We start from the raw sequence: 16,997 nt of genomic DNA on the forward strand, positions 1-16,997 counted from the left end.
TTGGTGATGAGAGCAATGAAGCCCAAAACAAATTACACAAATATATTTTGACAGTCGTCTACTTGTGTGCTTTACTCTCAGAGGAACAGACCAAAATGTAGGTAGTTATTCACTGAAAACCCCACATTCCGCTGTAGCTCTGCCTTTTTAAAAAATCGGATTCTGAATATGAACGCGAAAGATTATCGGTGAATAAGAATTTCATTTTCTTTCATTTTCTTGACAACCATGGGAACCCTGAACAGTACTAGTACAGAAAAGAGCCGTGCAAATATTCTTTAAAATTACTATTTTTGAGTTCCACTGAAATAAGACCATAAAGGATTATAAGGGCACAGAACATTTAATTTTATAAAATTTTTAACATAAATGTAAAACTATAAACATTATTAGCCAATAGAGGGAAATTCTCATTCTAGAGAATATATGACTGCTGAACAAAATAAGTGAGCATAGATTTAGTCAACAGTATTTTAGGTCTGTTTTCCAGAAAGAGAAAAAAAAGACAGTTCACTTATATTTGATACAAATCGGATTATGTCAACTTTTAAAAGCACACTAGCATGTAGATGGCCTAAAGGCTAACAGTCATTGACTAAAAGCCACAAAACTCCCATTTTGATTTTATGGGGTCTCTAACCTCCAGAGTAATATGCACAAAGTAATAAATGTCTTCAATGGAGCAGCTTCAGTTCGGGTTAACGTCACAGAGCTGGAACCCCAGGGAACAAAAATCACAAAAAGAAAACTCAAACTGTTCTCTAATCTTCTAAAGATTACATCATACATAATTTTCTAATTGCAGTTGTTTAATTTGATGAATGGTATTTTGCCTGCTAATGCAAACCAGACGGACATCCACTGAAGCAAATGCAAATCATAACATTTGTACACTGCAATCATTATGGATTTCACAGCTAGTACACACAGATCCAACTGTTTGTGTGTGTCATCTCATCTGTAGGTTTCACTTCCATTGATTTAACCAGGAAAGTATTCCTTTGAGGTCCAAGAACCATGTCATCTGGTTTTGGGAATGATGACTGGAGACATTAATGGATAGTGGGTACAAAAGCAGACAAAGGGCTGCTCTGTTGCCAGAAATAGGAAAGCAATGTTAAAATCCCAGGAATGCTGAAGAAATGTGCCGAGGTGTCCAATGGAAAGCGAACAGGAGGAGGAGGAGGAGCAAAAAAGGGAAATGCTCAGAGAAATATTAAGGCCAGTCCAGTTTCCAAATGCCATCAGCTGATGAACTCGATCCATATTTATGACATGGGGAAAATACAGTCGCTAATGCTGCTAGACTGTATTAGTAATGTGGGACTGGGGTTGTTTTTAGTTGTTAGGGTGTTACTAGGTGGTTACTTAATGGCCCAAGTCAAAAGAGACCAAACAAAAGACATTCTGGTCCCTAAATATAGCTTGGGTCCCTCATTTAATGGAAGTCTCTGGGATTTCTGTGCTTTTGCAAAACCAGAATCACCAGATTGCTTAGAAAAGCACCTCTCCTCAAAGACTATCATTCGTTTATATAGCACAAGCGGTGCAAAATGAGTTAGATGCCAAAGTTTAAAACACAGTATTAGTGGTTTGTTCAAATCAAGTACCACTAATTATTGTGTATAACAGCAATAGTTTAAGCAGTCCTCTATAAATAAGCCACTATGTTCCATTTCATCATTCTCCTGTTTGAATGGCCAGCCTTGTGTGCATCAGCACATAATACCTCACTCTTTAACCTCTTTGTTCACCCATTGAGGAGAAGGGGGGAAACAGACCACCCATATTCAGATTGCTCCCCTTTAAAACCTGTGGACAGAGCTTATCTTCATTAACTCACGGTCTGTTTCAACCCAGCGTGATTTAACACTGCATAACTCAACAGTACGGCAATGTAGAAGGGTGTAGCCTTCTGTCAAGATGAATGAATCACCGTCCTTCATATCAGACTATACAAATCACCTTTAACAGCATAGTGTAATCTCAAACGACAGAACAAACACACCTAATGAGGCACAGTAATGACTGGGTGATGTCAACCAGAACATAGGAAGCTGTCCGACTGTAACATTCCTGTGAAAATTAAAAGGGACACCAGGCAGGAATCCCGTTTTTGTCAAACAGTGACCCCTAGAGTCGCTGTGGAGAACTTGTATTTAACGTTAATGTCGTAAATACCACTCACGCAGAGCGTGACGTATTACATAGTATACAATAGTACATTGTTTAATTTGTCGTTTAATGAGATCTAATGTTTTCACGTGATTAAATACATAGATCCGACAATTATCCCCATGAACTTTGGAAGGGGTCATTTAATGGTACATGCACTTTTACTAGTTGATTGTACTGAAATGTGTGTTGGCAGTGCCAGCACACAAACATCATAAAATGATAAAAATCCATCCAGTGTTTTTGTTTTAATCTCCTTATATGTTTTCCCCTGTCTCAAATCGAGCCGTTCGAGCCTGTGACGTCACACGGTCGGACGCCGCTCCTGCGATTGTTGATTGACAGCCGGGTTTCAACACAGACCCGCCCTCGCTCGTGAGAGCTGTCAATCATAGTCTGCGCGGACCGGCGCGGTCATTGTTGATATGCTGGAGCACTGTCTATGAGCAGAATGGCGTCTAAGCGATTGTGGTGTTCTGTTCTTGGGTGTAATAACGAACACAGCAGTCATTTTAATGTTCCTAAATCCGAACCGCTGAAGACGCAGTGGCTGAGTTTGTTTTCGAAGGGAATATTCCCCACGAGCAACGTCAATGCTTTCATATTTGCGCAAATCATTTCACACACCAGACTGCTTATAAACGAGGAGGGTCAGTATAAAGCTGGTTTTGCTAAGAAGCTGCTCCTGGACCGGTACCAACTATTCGTGTTCCTGCTGAACCTCCAAAATAACTGAAGTGAGTGTAACGTTTTATTAATCTTTAATATTTATAATAATCTTTGCAAATCGCTAGATGCACGCTTCACAATGAATGCGTCTAAGGTTTACACTCAGGGTACATTACGGCATGTTTTCTATGTACGACGTTCTCAATATAATTCATAATCCCACGACTATAATGAACAACGCGTTATGGTTATTGTGTTACAAACGGTGTACACAGAACAGAGGCGGGGTGAGCAAAGCTCATTATCATTTAAAGCTCCTGTAGGTAACTTTTGAAAACATGTATTTGCTAAAACTGTCATTATGTCCTGACAGTAGAATATGAGACAGATAATCTGTGTAAAAATCAAGCTCCTCTGGCTCCTCCCAGTGGTCCTATTGCCATTTGCAAGAAATACACGCTCCCGGTCAAAAACAACCAATCAGAGCCAGGAGGAATGTCTCAGCAGTGTCAATCACGCTCGTGTACGCGCTGATCACACCCCTCTCTTGCACAGCGCGAGCGCCGGAGCGCGAGCCGTCGTTCAAACTCAAGATTGCCGGCGTGCTGCAGCTGTGCTTATGACCAATTCTCGAGTGACACCTGCTCATAAAACAAAGAGGTAAAAGGAAAAAGACCGATGACGATAAACAAGCGAAAAAGAAAGAATTACACAGAGCCCATTGACTCCGTGTCAAAACTCTAGCCGCATAACATGTAGATAAAATGTCACGCGCTCTGCTAAGCAACAATTGAAACCTGCTAATTCACTGGCTTGTCATGTTGCTGAAATAATGTACTAGCACACCTTATCTAGCATTATATATCGCTAGAATAATTACTATACTGTAACGTTAGTTACCGTTATATTAACGTTATCTTACTAGCTATTTATTACTTATAGAAAGAGTGCAACGTTATAAAGTTACATGTAGGCTATTGGAAAATACATAATGATTTGAGGACCAAGTTTGTAATCAAAGTATGGGCAGGCCATAGTCAATGTAAAGCATATTATTGACGTTTAGTCCCTATTAGTGAATGTGCCATATAACTTGTTATCCGCCGTCATCGGTGGCCCTGTTTACTAGCCTGCGCGTTCACGACAGGCTCCGCTGTGGAGGACGAGCTGTGGAGGACGAGCTGTAGCGCAGCAGAGAGCAAGGGGGTGGGACCTGTAAGTTGTGCTTGTTCAAATTTTCAGGCTAAGTCAACGTTTTCTCAAAACTCCCTACTGCAGCTTTAAAGTCATATACACTGAAACGGCGTGCTGAAAACAGAGCTGTTTTTGATCAAGTTTCCATTTCTTCGAATTAACGCTGAAGCGGTTCCTGCAGTTTAACTCAAAAAGAAGAATATATTCTTCATTTCCAAAATGATAGTCATCATTTTTGCTATGTTAGCTCTAGCGTGAGGAGATGCTGGTATCTGTTCAGTCCTGTAATGAAATCATTCTTTATAAACCCAAGACCCTGCAATGCACTTTATGAGAAGTTAAATCAGGCAAAGAATGACACGCACAGACACGCTTCTGCTATTGCATAACATCTGGCAACAGCAGGCGGCGTTATGGCCGGCTCACACACTGACGGATGAAGTCATCATTTTGACTGAAGCAGACATTTAAGGGAGTGTCAATGCAAGTCATCAACGCCGACAGACGTCTGAGGGCTAAACAGATGTACACGGCCATGTCAGAAAAAAAAAAAGGAAAATGGTGATAATGTTGTAAAAATCTGGCAGAGATGAAAACATAGAAAGTCCAGTTATTGTTCCTCAATATTTAGAAGCCGATATTAACATAAAATAATTTACAAGTAAATGAGGCTGTCGGGAAACTTTGGAATTTTTACACAAGTGAAATGCTCCTTTTGGTAACTTCTTCAGCCAAGTGGTAGTCATTACTCTCAAAATGGCAAAAAGAAAAAAGGCCAATGAATCAATATCAATCATTAAGAAGTACATGCAGATGTAGACAAGAAAAGCTATAAAGGACAAGACACATTACTTAATGCAATAAAACAAGAAGACACAAGACTTGTGAAGAGTGTCATTTCCGCTGCACTAGCATAACTTAGAGAAACTGCAAAAATGACTTTTCAAACTCGTCTGTCATTGGTTGAGCAAACAGACAGTCTTGCCCCAAGCTAATCCAATGTTCCAGTCTTGTGCTGGGGTGTTTCACAAACGAAGACGTAACTCGCAGCTTAACCACCGCACTACAATTCACCGTTGGAGAAATTAACTAGGCATTCGCAACGGTTTCCGTTAAAATGCTGAATCGTTGAACTACGATGGTAATGATGGAACATGCAACCATAGTTGGCTAACAATGCTTTTGGGAAACGCATCGCTAGTTAGGATGCTCAACAAACTGAGCAATGTTTTGAAGACAGTACAGAGTCACAATATTTAATGTTTTTCTGTGGAATCAACCTACGTACACGCATTGCCTTTATCAAAACCAAGGCCTCAATCGTCCCTATGGTATTCGTATACATACGAAATTACCTTTTAGGTTCACAACAGCACTAGCTACCAGAGCTGACATTGTGTGTATACTACAAACAACACTGCTCATATAAGGAATGGAAATTCTGCATCTGGACCTGATCTGTTCAATATGCTCCATTGGAGGTGCCATTAAGCCAAGATTCAATGACCTTAAAGAGAGAACAACGCATGCTGGAAACTAAACAAAGCTTAACATATCCTTGTGAGGAGACATCTGAATGGAGTTCTGAAGCAGCCCTTTTCTTATGGGGTTGATATCAAGCGGTGACATGTTTCTGAAGGAATGCAAGTGTTGAAATAGACCTCATGAAGCACCGAGCACACGGTTCTCGTTAACTCGATTGCATTTCCTTTTGAGTTTGTGTTTGATGTCTTTCTGCACGCAGAGACGGGACCGTAAACTAACACAGAATTGGTGCAAAACCTCATTAGGGGGATGAAAACACCTTGAGTGAGTGATGGATTCATGCTATCTAAAATGAAGTCTGCGAAACAAACATTTCATTTGTCAAACTGAAATGTTAAAGGGAACAAATGGGATGAATACATCATTAATATGCGGCTGACAGCTTAAGCTGATAAGAAAACATGTCTATTACCCATCGCTACATCCAAGATGAGGTCACTTACCCTGGACACGGTCAGGGGCATGTTGAAGTCCTTGCCTCCCTGAAGCCGAAAACCCCAGGGAGCAGGTCCGTTGAGTGTTACACAATATATATTCATGGCCTGAAGAGAAAACAAACAAAAGAGAGATTATGGTTTCATTCCATCATGTAGTAATAATATTACAAGTGATTCGGAGCTCCTAACAAGGCTAAAACCAAACATTCCAGAGCCACATACGTGAACAGTGTCTGGTATGCTGTTGATGTCTGACTGTGCGTGAATTAAACCCAACAACCAAGATATCTCGAGTACAACATTGAACAATATAATATATCAAAATTTACTCGCATACATAGAGTACACTCTCATAAAGCTAGCTATGTATACTAATACACTCGTAAAAAGGTTCTTTGGGAACGCAAAATGGATATGGCATCACTGTGAAAACCCTCTTTTAGAACCTTTCAAAGGCTTATATCGTAAACTATATTATCGAACAGCTCTTTAAAAGAAGTTGGATATAGAAGTATGTCCAACTTTATTCGCATACATACAGCATACTCACATAAAGCAACATACTTTATCGCCCAGCTCTAAGATATTAAAATGTCTGTAAAGCTGGTTTAAAACCCTGTGTATTGTAAAAAACACTACACACATAAAAAAAAATGACTTGACAACTAAACAAAAGTATAAACATCAGGTTTTAACAGATTTGGCTTGAGGTTAACAGCACTGAAACCATTTGAAAACACTTTTATTCCTGTGTGGTCAATTGTTAACGGCAGCGTTCGTGGAGACATTTGAGATTCGGCTTATTTAAATTAATTATCAGGTAAGTGACAGAAATAAGCACCTATACATTTCCATTTTGTGGTGAACTGCAAATTACTGGTCAGTGATCGACAATGAAAGAGCACATTATCTACACTCTAGCAAATCCATGAGTGAAAATGCAATATATTATGACAAACCAGCACATTTTAGTAGCTCAGCATAGATTTATAGCACTCACTGGCTGTTTGAAATAAGCATGAGCACATGACACGCTTATGCATGATGATATGATAGCAGATTCATTTAATAACTACTGGCACCTCCAGAAAATCATTGCATCACTGTTCATTATGTTACGGGTTGGTACAATATCAAATAGTAACATGACATAAAACTAAAAGCCAAGGACAAGCTGAGTCCCCAAAATCATGACATATCCCCCCTCCCTGTGACTTATAATCTCCAAACTCCAGTGGCTATCCTATCCCACACAGAGTTTCCCTGTTACAATGTGGCACTGCGCACACATACCTTATGCCACGGACCAAACTTGTCACCCAAACCTCCAGAGAACCAAGTGGAAATCTGGCACTGCAAGACAGCCTGACTTTCTCACTGCAGGCAAAGCTCAACTCCCTCCCTCCCCTCCTTCTTTGTGACACGGGTTCGCTCCACGTCTCTCTTACTCCACAGGCTATATAAGGAATGTAAAACTACACCAAACTATTTCAGCCCATCACCCACGAGTCACGGAGAGGGGGAAAGAGAGAGGGAGGGAGGGAAGGAAGAGAAAACATCTACTACCTCAGATTCTCTGGCTCTAGATGTAACATTTAAACCCATAAACTACCAGAAAAAGACATCAGAAGGCAGGTTGGATGGGTGGGAAGCCAAATGAACATTCCTCTCAATGTGAATAACATATGTTTCATGGTTGCACCCACAGTTGGGTATGTGACAGCAATTTGAGAATGCAGCAGCGCTGTGTTTGCCCTGTGGTAAAACTCCAATTGAGAAACCATTATGAATTCTGAATGGTCTTCTCGCACTGTGCGAATAACATGTGTTTTAGACAGCAAAGCTGTACCACCCCAAGTAGGTTATGTCAGACTGAATACAATTTGAGAGAACAAAACTGCAGCTGTTGTCAAACCCTGTGGCAAAACTGTAATTGAGAGGGCATTGTACGTTCTGAAAGGTCCTCTTTTCTGTGTGCACTTCAATTTTCCACTAACTACCTCCAATTTCATTCAGTCCTTTGTGATAAAAATTACTTTTAAAATAATATTCATTCATAAGCCTGACATCTCATCCCCTAGGGTGAATTAAAAATGAAAGTAAAAAAGCACATAACTATGCATAAAAACAGGCAAGTGATCAAGCTATCTGAACTCCTTTCTATCAATAGGGTTCATGTGAGGGCACGCATAAATCTTGTACTTTGCAAACTGCATGCAAACTATACATGAACTTTGCATAATTTGACTTTTTTTTCTCAATATGTGGAAATAAAACCAATGTCGTGGCCTTCAGTCAATGAAACTAAATGACAACTACACAATCTGCAATTTTTTACTTTGTAATCATTACAACTAAAGGATCACTAAAAAAATAATGTTTCCTACAAAGAACACATTTAGCTCTTTAGAGAATTCAGATTAGCTGCCAAACCACATTATAGTGTAAACGAATGTTTTACTAATTGCATGTTAGGATAAGTCCCAAAGTATCCTAAAGCTGATGCATAATTTTGCCATCATAACCGTTTAGCCTTCAGCAGGAGGCTACTTATACTATGAGAGTCTATGTATGTAACCTAGAAACGTAATACACTCTCTTTTAAAGCCCAGTTGCTGCCGGTACATCCAAAAAGAAGTTGGGAAGCAGAGCATTTAAGTTACCTCCTTGTGATCGACAGACATCGCAGCCTTCCGTCTTCTGATCTGATGAGCTGTTATAAATAGAGATCAAGTAAACTTCACAACTTTCTAGACTTGGGCGTCAGGTCGCGCGCAGAAGCCGCAGGTTTTCCCTGTTGGATTTTCTTTTAGTAGGACTCTGATAATACGTCATGCGTCACGTGGTGGCCTGACGCACGGGCTCGGTGGGCGCGCCCCCGTGGCCAGACTTTTATGTTCTATACATGTTTAAATGAAGATGTTCAAGTTTGTGTACATTCATTGAGTCTATTACCCGACGGCAGGTACTCAATTGTTTGTAGAATACAGATTTGATGTTTTGTAAACGTGGGCTTCTTTTTTATTTTATTTTATTTTATGCATTGTTTTATTTACCCATACTAAATAATTCATTGTTTATTCAAGTGTTGTACCCGAGTATAATACAGAAAACTATGTTCAACATAGGTCAGTCTTGACTTTACTACATTTTCAGGTACTTCATTGAGGTCAGGTCAGGTGTAGGAAAATCTCAAGATCATGAAACTTTACTTTAGTTATTAGGACTGTACCGGCATAAATACATTCAAATTTCAACCTAGCTTGCTGGAAATTGTCTTCCAGAAAGTCAAAGAAGCATGTGCTGCTTAAAAAAAACCTGAAAAAGCTCAGCATTGCAATTCGGTTTCCAAATATGCTAAACAAAATTTATTATTTGTATAACCAGTGGCTTCCAAAAACCCCTTTAAAGATGGAAAAAATAAAATCATCATGATCAACGTCACGGCATGAATACCTGGCTTCCTGTAGGTTTGGAGCCTGTATTACGTACTCTCTCCAGTAGATGGAGACACAACACCAAAAATCAACTGTGTGTTCAACATTGTTCCTGTCATTTTCACAACACTCCCAACAACGAGAGCTGCGCGTCATTCAACTCATAGCCAACCTGCTGCCATTAAAAAAGTACAAATTACTTTATATACTTTTTATATACAAATTATAACAACTACGTTCATTGTTCCTTTCAAACACTACCAACTCGCTCGAAGAACAGAACAGCTGGAGGGTTTTAGTGCAGCTTTACGGAAGCCGGTGTTACTTTGTTAAACATGGCTGACGACTTTGGGTTTGTCGCCTCCGACAACGGCGTTCATACAGAAGAAGACCCGGCCGCGGAGTTTCTGGCCCAGCAGGAGAATGAGATCGCTGTGATCGAGAACGACAGCGCCGGCTTCGGCTTCGGCGCGCTGGAGGACGACGACGGACCTCCGCCCGCGGACACGTACACGTTCATCGGAGGTGCGTGTGCCACGGCGGGCTGTTTGCTTTTGCTTTTAAGCAAAAATAAATTTTCGAGTTATTTTATTTATTTATTGTAAAAATATACTACAGTATCCTTCTTACACATAAGTACTAGTAGTACCCTGTTTTGGATATCTATCGTGGAATTCTTAAAAGTACCGTGGAGTGCCATACAATTCCATTGTAACGTTACTAAATGAGATCATATCACTTAAAACGTACCATGGTTTTTGACCATCCCTTACTAAATGTACTGAAATTCTTGTACCATGGTATTTGTACTTGCTTTTAAGAATACCATAGTACATGTCCAAAAAAGTATGGACACCTTAATTTAGGTGTCTTGTTACACTGTTATTATACATGTACTGAGTAATATTAAGTAATAATATGTACTTACTATAGGGTTAGGTTTGGTTTAGTTGTAATTATGCATAATTTATAGTTACTATAGTAACTGCATGTAACTGATATTACATTATATAGAAGTACCATGGTATTACCACTGGGTACCGCCACTACCATAGTACTGCCGTAGTACTTTTTAGTAAAGTGTTGCAAATTAATTCAGAGCAAAAAGTCAACTCAAGTCAAGTCACCTTTATTTATATAGCGCCTTTTACAATAGAGATTGTATCAAAGCAGCTTCACTGTGATAACATGAAAATAATACTACAAAGTTTGTTTCTAGAAGAAAATTGCGTCAACGTCCACCTTAAGTAAGGCAGATCAATAATATTGTTGAATATTAAATGTCCCCAACTAAGCAAGCCAAAAGCCAAGGCAACAGTGGCAAGGAACCAAAACTCCATCAGGTGACAGAATGGAGAAAAACAACCAAGCTTACAAAATAATTACACTGTACTTGTTGATTGTTAGAATGAATCGTCATTGCAATACATATAGAAAAATATAGCAAAGATGCTCTAAATCTAATCTACATCATCATCAAAATGAGCTATTGACAGTAGTGAAGATTAATAAAATAATTATTATGATTTACAACAACCATGAAGACTGATATATATGGTTTACTGTTTAACTGAACTAAAAACTAATACCACCAAAACAAATGTTCTAGTCAATGTTTTTTAGTAGTCTAGCATCACATCATCAGCTTTAATGCTGGAGTTAAAGTCACACCTGTACCTGTCAGGGTAAGACCAGCAAACAAACCACTGGAAAAGCACACTAGTAAAAGCCATTGAGTATAATAAAAGAGAACACACCAGCCCATGCTGACTAGATCCAGAAATTGTGAGAGAGGTCTTTTACGTACTCACAGTCCAACAAGGTGTGCTGCATTCCGGTGATGCCTGTAATGTTTCCATAAATCAACACAGTGTAGAAACTGTTGCCTAACAAGTGCTGAAACTCGTTGTTTCTTCTTTTTGAGTGCAGGTGATTTTGGAGGAGCACCAGCTACTGCTGTAAACGGAGATATGTTTCAGGTGAGTGTGGTTAAAAAACAACAACTAATCTTGTCATATAAAATGTTCTTGTTTTGTTTTTATGTACTACAACACAATTGCCAGTTGTGCCAGGGAAGGACGTTATTAACGTTACATCATCATTTGTAACATTAGGACACCAACGGCACAACTGATGGCTACTCAGCCATTGCTCAAGTCGACATGTTGAGACAAGAACCTGAAAGTCTGCGCAAATGGAGGGAGGAACAAAAGTCTCGGCTGGAGGAATTAGGTATGAATTATTTCCTGTAGAATTAGAAATAACCGTCAATAAGAGTGTGAGTGTGTGTGTGTTACTAACTGGATAGCCTGCCAAGTTCAATTAAGACAATTGTTTGGCATGTCATATTAGATGCAGGAAATGTAACTTAACTTAAGTTTGGTTTAAGTTTATTTAATCTATGCTCGGTTTCACGGACTAAAATGCATATTTGAGCTGTTTTAATTGAAAGCAACTTACACTGACGTATCTTAAAATAGGTCAGTACCATTGTTTTGCCTCAAGATACACATCAATGATGTTTTTTTCTAAGACACGTTACTTAAATGCCCTAATTAAAGGCCTACTCCTGGCTTAATCTAAGCCCTGTATGTGAAACCAGGCCTTAAAAGCACAGTTTAAAATCATTTAGTTAATAGTACTTTTGAAAAATATGTTTATTCCAGTTTATTCCACATAAGACTGGTCCATTCTTACGGTGGCCAGCACGTTTAGATCACACGACCAGCTGAATACTAAACACTTCATCCCTGAAACCCCTCCATTATTCCACGGAATAAAAAATATGAAAGGTAATTGCGACTTTTTATCTCACAATTCTGAATCAGAATTATAAGAAATAAACTTGCAATTGCAAGATATCTCAGAATCGTGAGATATAAACCCGCAATTGTAGATTTGTGAGATATAAACTTGTCATTTCAAGAAAAAAAGTTTTATTTTTTCATTCCATGGTGGAAACAAGTTTCCATGATTATCAGATACTTTAGGTTGTAAAACAAATGAATCATGAGTGACTAAACCGAATAGGGTATTTCACTTTTAAGTAATGCTACATCCACATAATAGGTACCAGTTTGTAATACTGGCCAGCAAAACATAAAGTTAGAACTGATAAAAGGCACATTTGAGAGTGAAAATAGTTGAATGCTTTTATTTAAGCAGCAGATTCATAAAATGAATTTGTATTTAAAAAACATAAACAGGCAGCCAAACCTATGATTATCTTGCAAACAAAGACAAATGAAATAAGCAGCTTTGTATATGAACTTTCTCTGGTTTCCGATGTGCAGATTCCGCCTCTAAAGCAGCTGAGGCTGTGTGGAGGGACAAGGCCCGGAAAGAACTAGAGGACTGGCATGTACACCAGAATGAACAGATGGAGAAAAATAAAGCCAACAACAAGTATTTTCACCCTAACATCTTTAATATGCATGCTTTATTGAACTATATGTTTTTGTTAGTGAAGATTAGGATGCAGACTGTTGTGAACCACCAGTCCATACAAAAAATACAAAAACAATTGATATGAAGAATGTCTTATAAAATGTTAGCTAGAACTGAGTTTTATTGTTATTTACTATTGTCAGTATTATTATTTTACTTGATTTACGTATCTTACATATATTTGTTTTCTGATATATTTTTTTAATATGAATAATATGTTTTAGAGGAGCTCTCATTTGACTCATACTCAAAAGTAAACGTAATTACTGTAATTAATTAATTGTGAGTCTTACTGCTGGCTTTAAATGTCAGCAACCTCTCACACCTCTTAACAGACTCTTGCATGGTATCTGATTCCCTTTGTTTTACTGTAGATTTTCATGTGTACAGAGAAGACTGTTCATAAAGTTGTCTGCATGCTTTTTTATTATTGATAGAAATGACATGAACTTTGACTTTAGCCAGGGATGGGCAACGCTGAGTGCCGCTGTCCTGCAGAGTTTAGCTCCTCCAACCCTAATCAAACACACCTGAACAAGCTAATCAGTGTCGCTGTGTCTGAGGCCCCGTTTACACGAGAACGATTCCGGGTGAAAACGTAAAAATATTTTATCGGATGTGCCTTTCGTTTACACGGCAACGGCGTTTTGGGCGCTTAAAAACGCAAAAAAGTGAAACCACCCTCCAGAGTGGAAATCTTAAAAACGCTCCACCGTCGTCGCGTTCCTGTCTAAACGGAAAAAAACGCAAATCTGCTCACGGTGGCGTCGCGTACGCGTTTACGTCACAGGCATGCGCTAGTACAGGAAAATAACAACCAACGTGTCAGATTATTTCCATACGCCGGACCTTCAAGTTGCCCTAGCAGCTCTGAAAAACATACAAGAGTCTTTTTTTTTTTTAGCAGTTGTACAAAATATTCTAAGATATTGGTGTTGTTGTGTGGCAGTGCTTCACATTGCCACCTAGCTTCCTGGAGTGCATACTACATCGAATTTCACACACTTTTGCGTCATATGCACGCGGATTTCCCAACCGTCTAAACGCAGAACAAAAAGTGATAACGCAACACCAGTTTTGCGTTTTCTCTTCAGATCGTTTCCGTGTAAACATAGCCTGAAATCGACCCCTATACCCTCATTCACTATTCCATAAATTACTCCACTAGCAGCTAATATAGTTCACTTGAGAGGGCGTGAATTCAGACACTGAGTGCGCCGGAAGGGCTGCCGCTGTTGCATAGTTTGTGCTTGCTGTTTAATAATTATTTGAAACTTAGCAAACTGGCAGCTCCAGTTGTAAGTTGAAAAAAATGTATCTTGAACTCTGTCATGGAAACTAACATGTGTATGTTTGAACAATTTAATAATCAATTAAAAATGGATTTATACCTGTATGATATTACCCTGTAGCCCTTGTGGGATTTAATAAGTGCACTCAATAATGTCCACTATGGTATCAGACACCACTACAAATGGCTGTCCCCTCAAATAGCGCCCTATTTAAGGGTATAAGGGTGGTTTTGGAGACAGCCTAAGTTTTTTTTTTTTTTTTTTTTTTTTCTTTAAGCAGGGTTGGAGCTAAACTCAGCAGGACAGCATTTTTTATTTGCCGTACCATCCCTTTCATTCACGTTCAATATTTTGTGTTTGTAAACCAATAGCAGATAGAGAAACAAAGGCACGTCAAGTAAAATAATCAATAAAGGAATATTCTGGGTTCAATGAGGGCTAAGCTTTAAGAAATGTAGACTTGTTCCTTAAAGCAAAAATCTTATTTGAAGTAATGCACTTACAATTCGTACTGAGGGGATGATCAAACTTTTTCTGATCAAACCGCACCACGTATGCTGTTGATTAATCTCAACTTTTATCTTCAGTCTTCTTAGTATCATGAAAAAGGATTTGATGCACTTTAACACTTCTTTTGATGTGCAGCTTGTGTGAGACTGATGTTCTTCTTATGTATCCCTCTCTCCCTTTCATTTTCCGGCTCCAATTTTTCTCTTCCTTTCCTTTATCTTGTTTTCATTTCCTCTTGTGTTGTCCTGCCTATTTGTGCACTAGGATCGCTGATAAGGCTTTCTACAAACAGCCCAACTCTGATGCCATAGGTTTTGTGTATGTTTAATGCATATCAGTGAAATAACATAAATGCACAGTTCCTTGCTTGCATCACATAAACAAAGATACTACACTGCCGTTCAAATGTTCGGGGTCATTGAGGATTTGTAATGTTTTTACATGTTTTTGTAATGTAATGTTTTAGGATTTGTAATGTTTTAATGTTCTGCTCACCAATGCTGCATTTGTTTAATCAAAACTGAAATATTGTAAATTATTATTACACATTTAACTGTTGAAAACAGTTGTGCTGCTTAATATTTTTGTGGAAACTGTGATGCATGGATTTTTTGATAAATAGTAAGTTTTTGAAAAAGCATTTATTTAAGATAGAAATCTTTACTGTCACTTTTGATCAATTTAGTGTGTCCTTGCTGAATACAATTTCTATCATTTCTTTCAAAACAAATCTTACCTACCCCAAACTTTTGAATGATAGTGTAATCACATTCATGCTTTGTTTCTCGTTTCATTTAGAGATCTGATTAATTTAATATTTATTAAATATATATATTTTATTTAAATGAATTTTATTAATATATATTAAATTGACCAATATTTGACAGATATTCACATTTTTCTAGTTTTGTTAATAGGTTTAAAAGTTTCCCCTTTCGTTCTCAATTGAGAAACAGAAGTTTAGGCAAAACAACTGGATATACTTATAACAAATGTCTTCTGATTGGCTGTGATTGTCACATTGTGTAACTTTCACATTCAGTGTGTTCAGACCATATAGACTGTAAAAAAAATTGTCATGTTAGGACAGAAAATAATTACCATCGGAGATCGGACATAGAAAATAATGTTGGTCGATCTCTCATTTCATTTGGGCCCGGTTTCACAGACAGGGCTTAGACTAAGCCAGGATTAGGCCATAGTTCAATTAGGGCACTTAAGTAGCTTTTATAAAAGTGCCTTAGAAGAAAACCTTACTAGTGTGCATCTTGAGACAAAACAATGGCACTGACATATTTTAAGATATGTCAGTACAAGTAGCTTTCAGTTAAAACAGCTCAAATATGTATTTTAGTCTGGGACTAGGCTTAAGCCTTGTCTGTGAAACTGGGGGTTGATATCGAGGCATGACATGACCTCTGGTGCTCATGATTCTCTCCTGTCTGTTCTTTTAGAGCATCAGAGGAGGCCTTCCTCAAGGAGTGTGATGATGACAGTCCTGGAACAGAATGGGAGAAAGTGGCCCGTCTATGCGACTTCAACCCCAAGACCAGCCGTATGACTAAAGACGTGTCTCGGATGCGCTCCGTTCTTATTTCTCTAAAACAGACGCCTCTGGTTCGCTAACATAACCATTTCTCCTAGGCTTTCTTTTCTTGTTCCCTCTTGCACTTTATTTTAGTGAGGCTGAACACTTAAACAGATTTAAGTTTTTATGTTTTAATGGGGTCATTGAATGTGTACACTTTACTGTATTTAAACTTCCTATTTATGTACCCTGGTGTTTCGCAATGGCAGAAGATTTCGGCTATTCTGTAAGTTTAAAAAAAAAAAATCAAGTGTGCCACGAAGAACATTTGAAAACAGGTCAAAAGAATTCATGGTTTTTCCCTTGATCCCAATGTCCATGAAAGGCAGCAGTTCTATCTAAATGCCAAAAGTTTTTTTGGTGCATCTTACAAGTTATTTTGTGATTGTTGTGACATTTGCAGTGCCTGCAAACCATGAGACAGCATTAATTCACTGGAACCAAAAGTGTCTTTGTTGCCTTGCAACAAAGGAAATGGAAGTATTCGTTTACATTCTATACTTGGATACAGTTTAGTTACCATCTCTCACCCTATGTAATATTTTTTTTGTCATTATTTGTCTTCAATAGTTGAATGCTGTGGTGTAATCAGTATCTGGGTTTGGCATCATTGCTTTTTTGTATTTCTGTTCACTGCAAAGAGGGACATTATATTTCTGAGCTTGCTAAGGTTATTGACCTATTATAATTTTCACATTACCAA

The 16,997-nt window shown here is 38.4% G+C and overlaps 2 protein-coding genes across 4 annotated transcripts in view; one reads left to right on the plus strand and one right to left on the minus strand.

Moving 5' to 3' along the window:
- Positions 1-8,840, minus strand: part of pdlim7 (PDZ and LIM domain 7) — a 47,686-nt gene extending 38,846 nt beyond the window's left edge. Inside the window, exons 1-2 of one of the 2 annotated variants that reach the window (XM_056262385.1) lie at positions 8,684-8,840; positions 6,027-6,125 (exon numbers count right to left, since the gene is read on the minus strand). In XM_056262385.1, coding sequence (XP_056118360.1) covers positions 6,027-6,125; positions 8,684-8,704 — 120 coding nt within the window. In that variant the 5' untranslated portion in view covers positions 8,705-8,840. Of the gene's footprint in view, positions 1-6,026; positions 6,126-7,313; positions 7,476-8,683 lie in introns of those variants that run through there. The other variant, XM_056262386.1, reaches the window with a different exon arrangement.
- Positions 8,841-9,689: 849 nt separating this feature from the next.
- Positions 9,690-16,542, plus strand: cltb (clathrin, light chain B). Of its 2 annotated transcripts, XM_056262387.1 has the most exons (6): positions 9,690-9,982; positions 11,387-11,436; positions 11,572-11,689; positions 12,751-12,862; positions 14,971-15,024; positions 16,161-16,542. In XM_056262387.1, the coding sequence occupies exons 1-6, from the start codon at positions 9,793-9,795 to the stop codon at positions 16,330-16,332; spliced, it is 696 nt and encodes a 231-aa protein (XP_056118362.1). In that variant the 5' UTR covers positions 9,690-9,792; the 3' UTR covers positions 16,333-16,542. The 2 variants fall into 2 exon arrangements, with proteins under 2 accessions (XP_056118362.1, XP_056118363.1); XM_056262388.1 differs by lacking the exon at positions 14,971-15,024.
- Positions 16,543-16,997: the final 455 nt, after the last annotated feature.

This window comes from Rhinichthys klamathensis, unplaced genomic scaffold (genome assembly GCF_029890125.1).
Source record: "Rhinichthys klamathensis goyatoka isolate OS25496 unplaced genomic scaffold, OSU_Roscu_1.1 h1tg000192l_1, whole genome shotgun sequence".
NCBI classification, from domain to species: Eukaryota; Metazoa; Chordata; class Actinopteri; order Cypriniformes; family Leuciscidae; genus Rhinichthys; species Rhinichthys klamathensis.

Excerpts from the sequence above, each read along its gene's own strand:
- cltb (XM_056262387.1), top strand. The coding sequence starts at position 9,793 with ATGGCTGACGACTTTGGGTTTGTCGCCTCCGACAACGGCGTTCATACA. Across the intron at positions 9,983-11,386 it reads CACGTACACGTTCATCGGAG|GTGATTTTGGAGGAGCACCA; the intron begins GTGCGTGTGCCA and ends TTTTGAGTGCAG. Across the intron at positions 15,025-16,160 it reads TCTGATGCCATAGGTTTTGT|AGCATCAGAGGAGGCCTTCC; the intron begins GTATGTTTAATG and ends CTGTTCTTTTAG.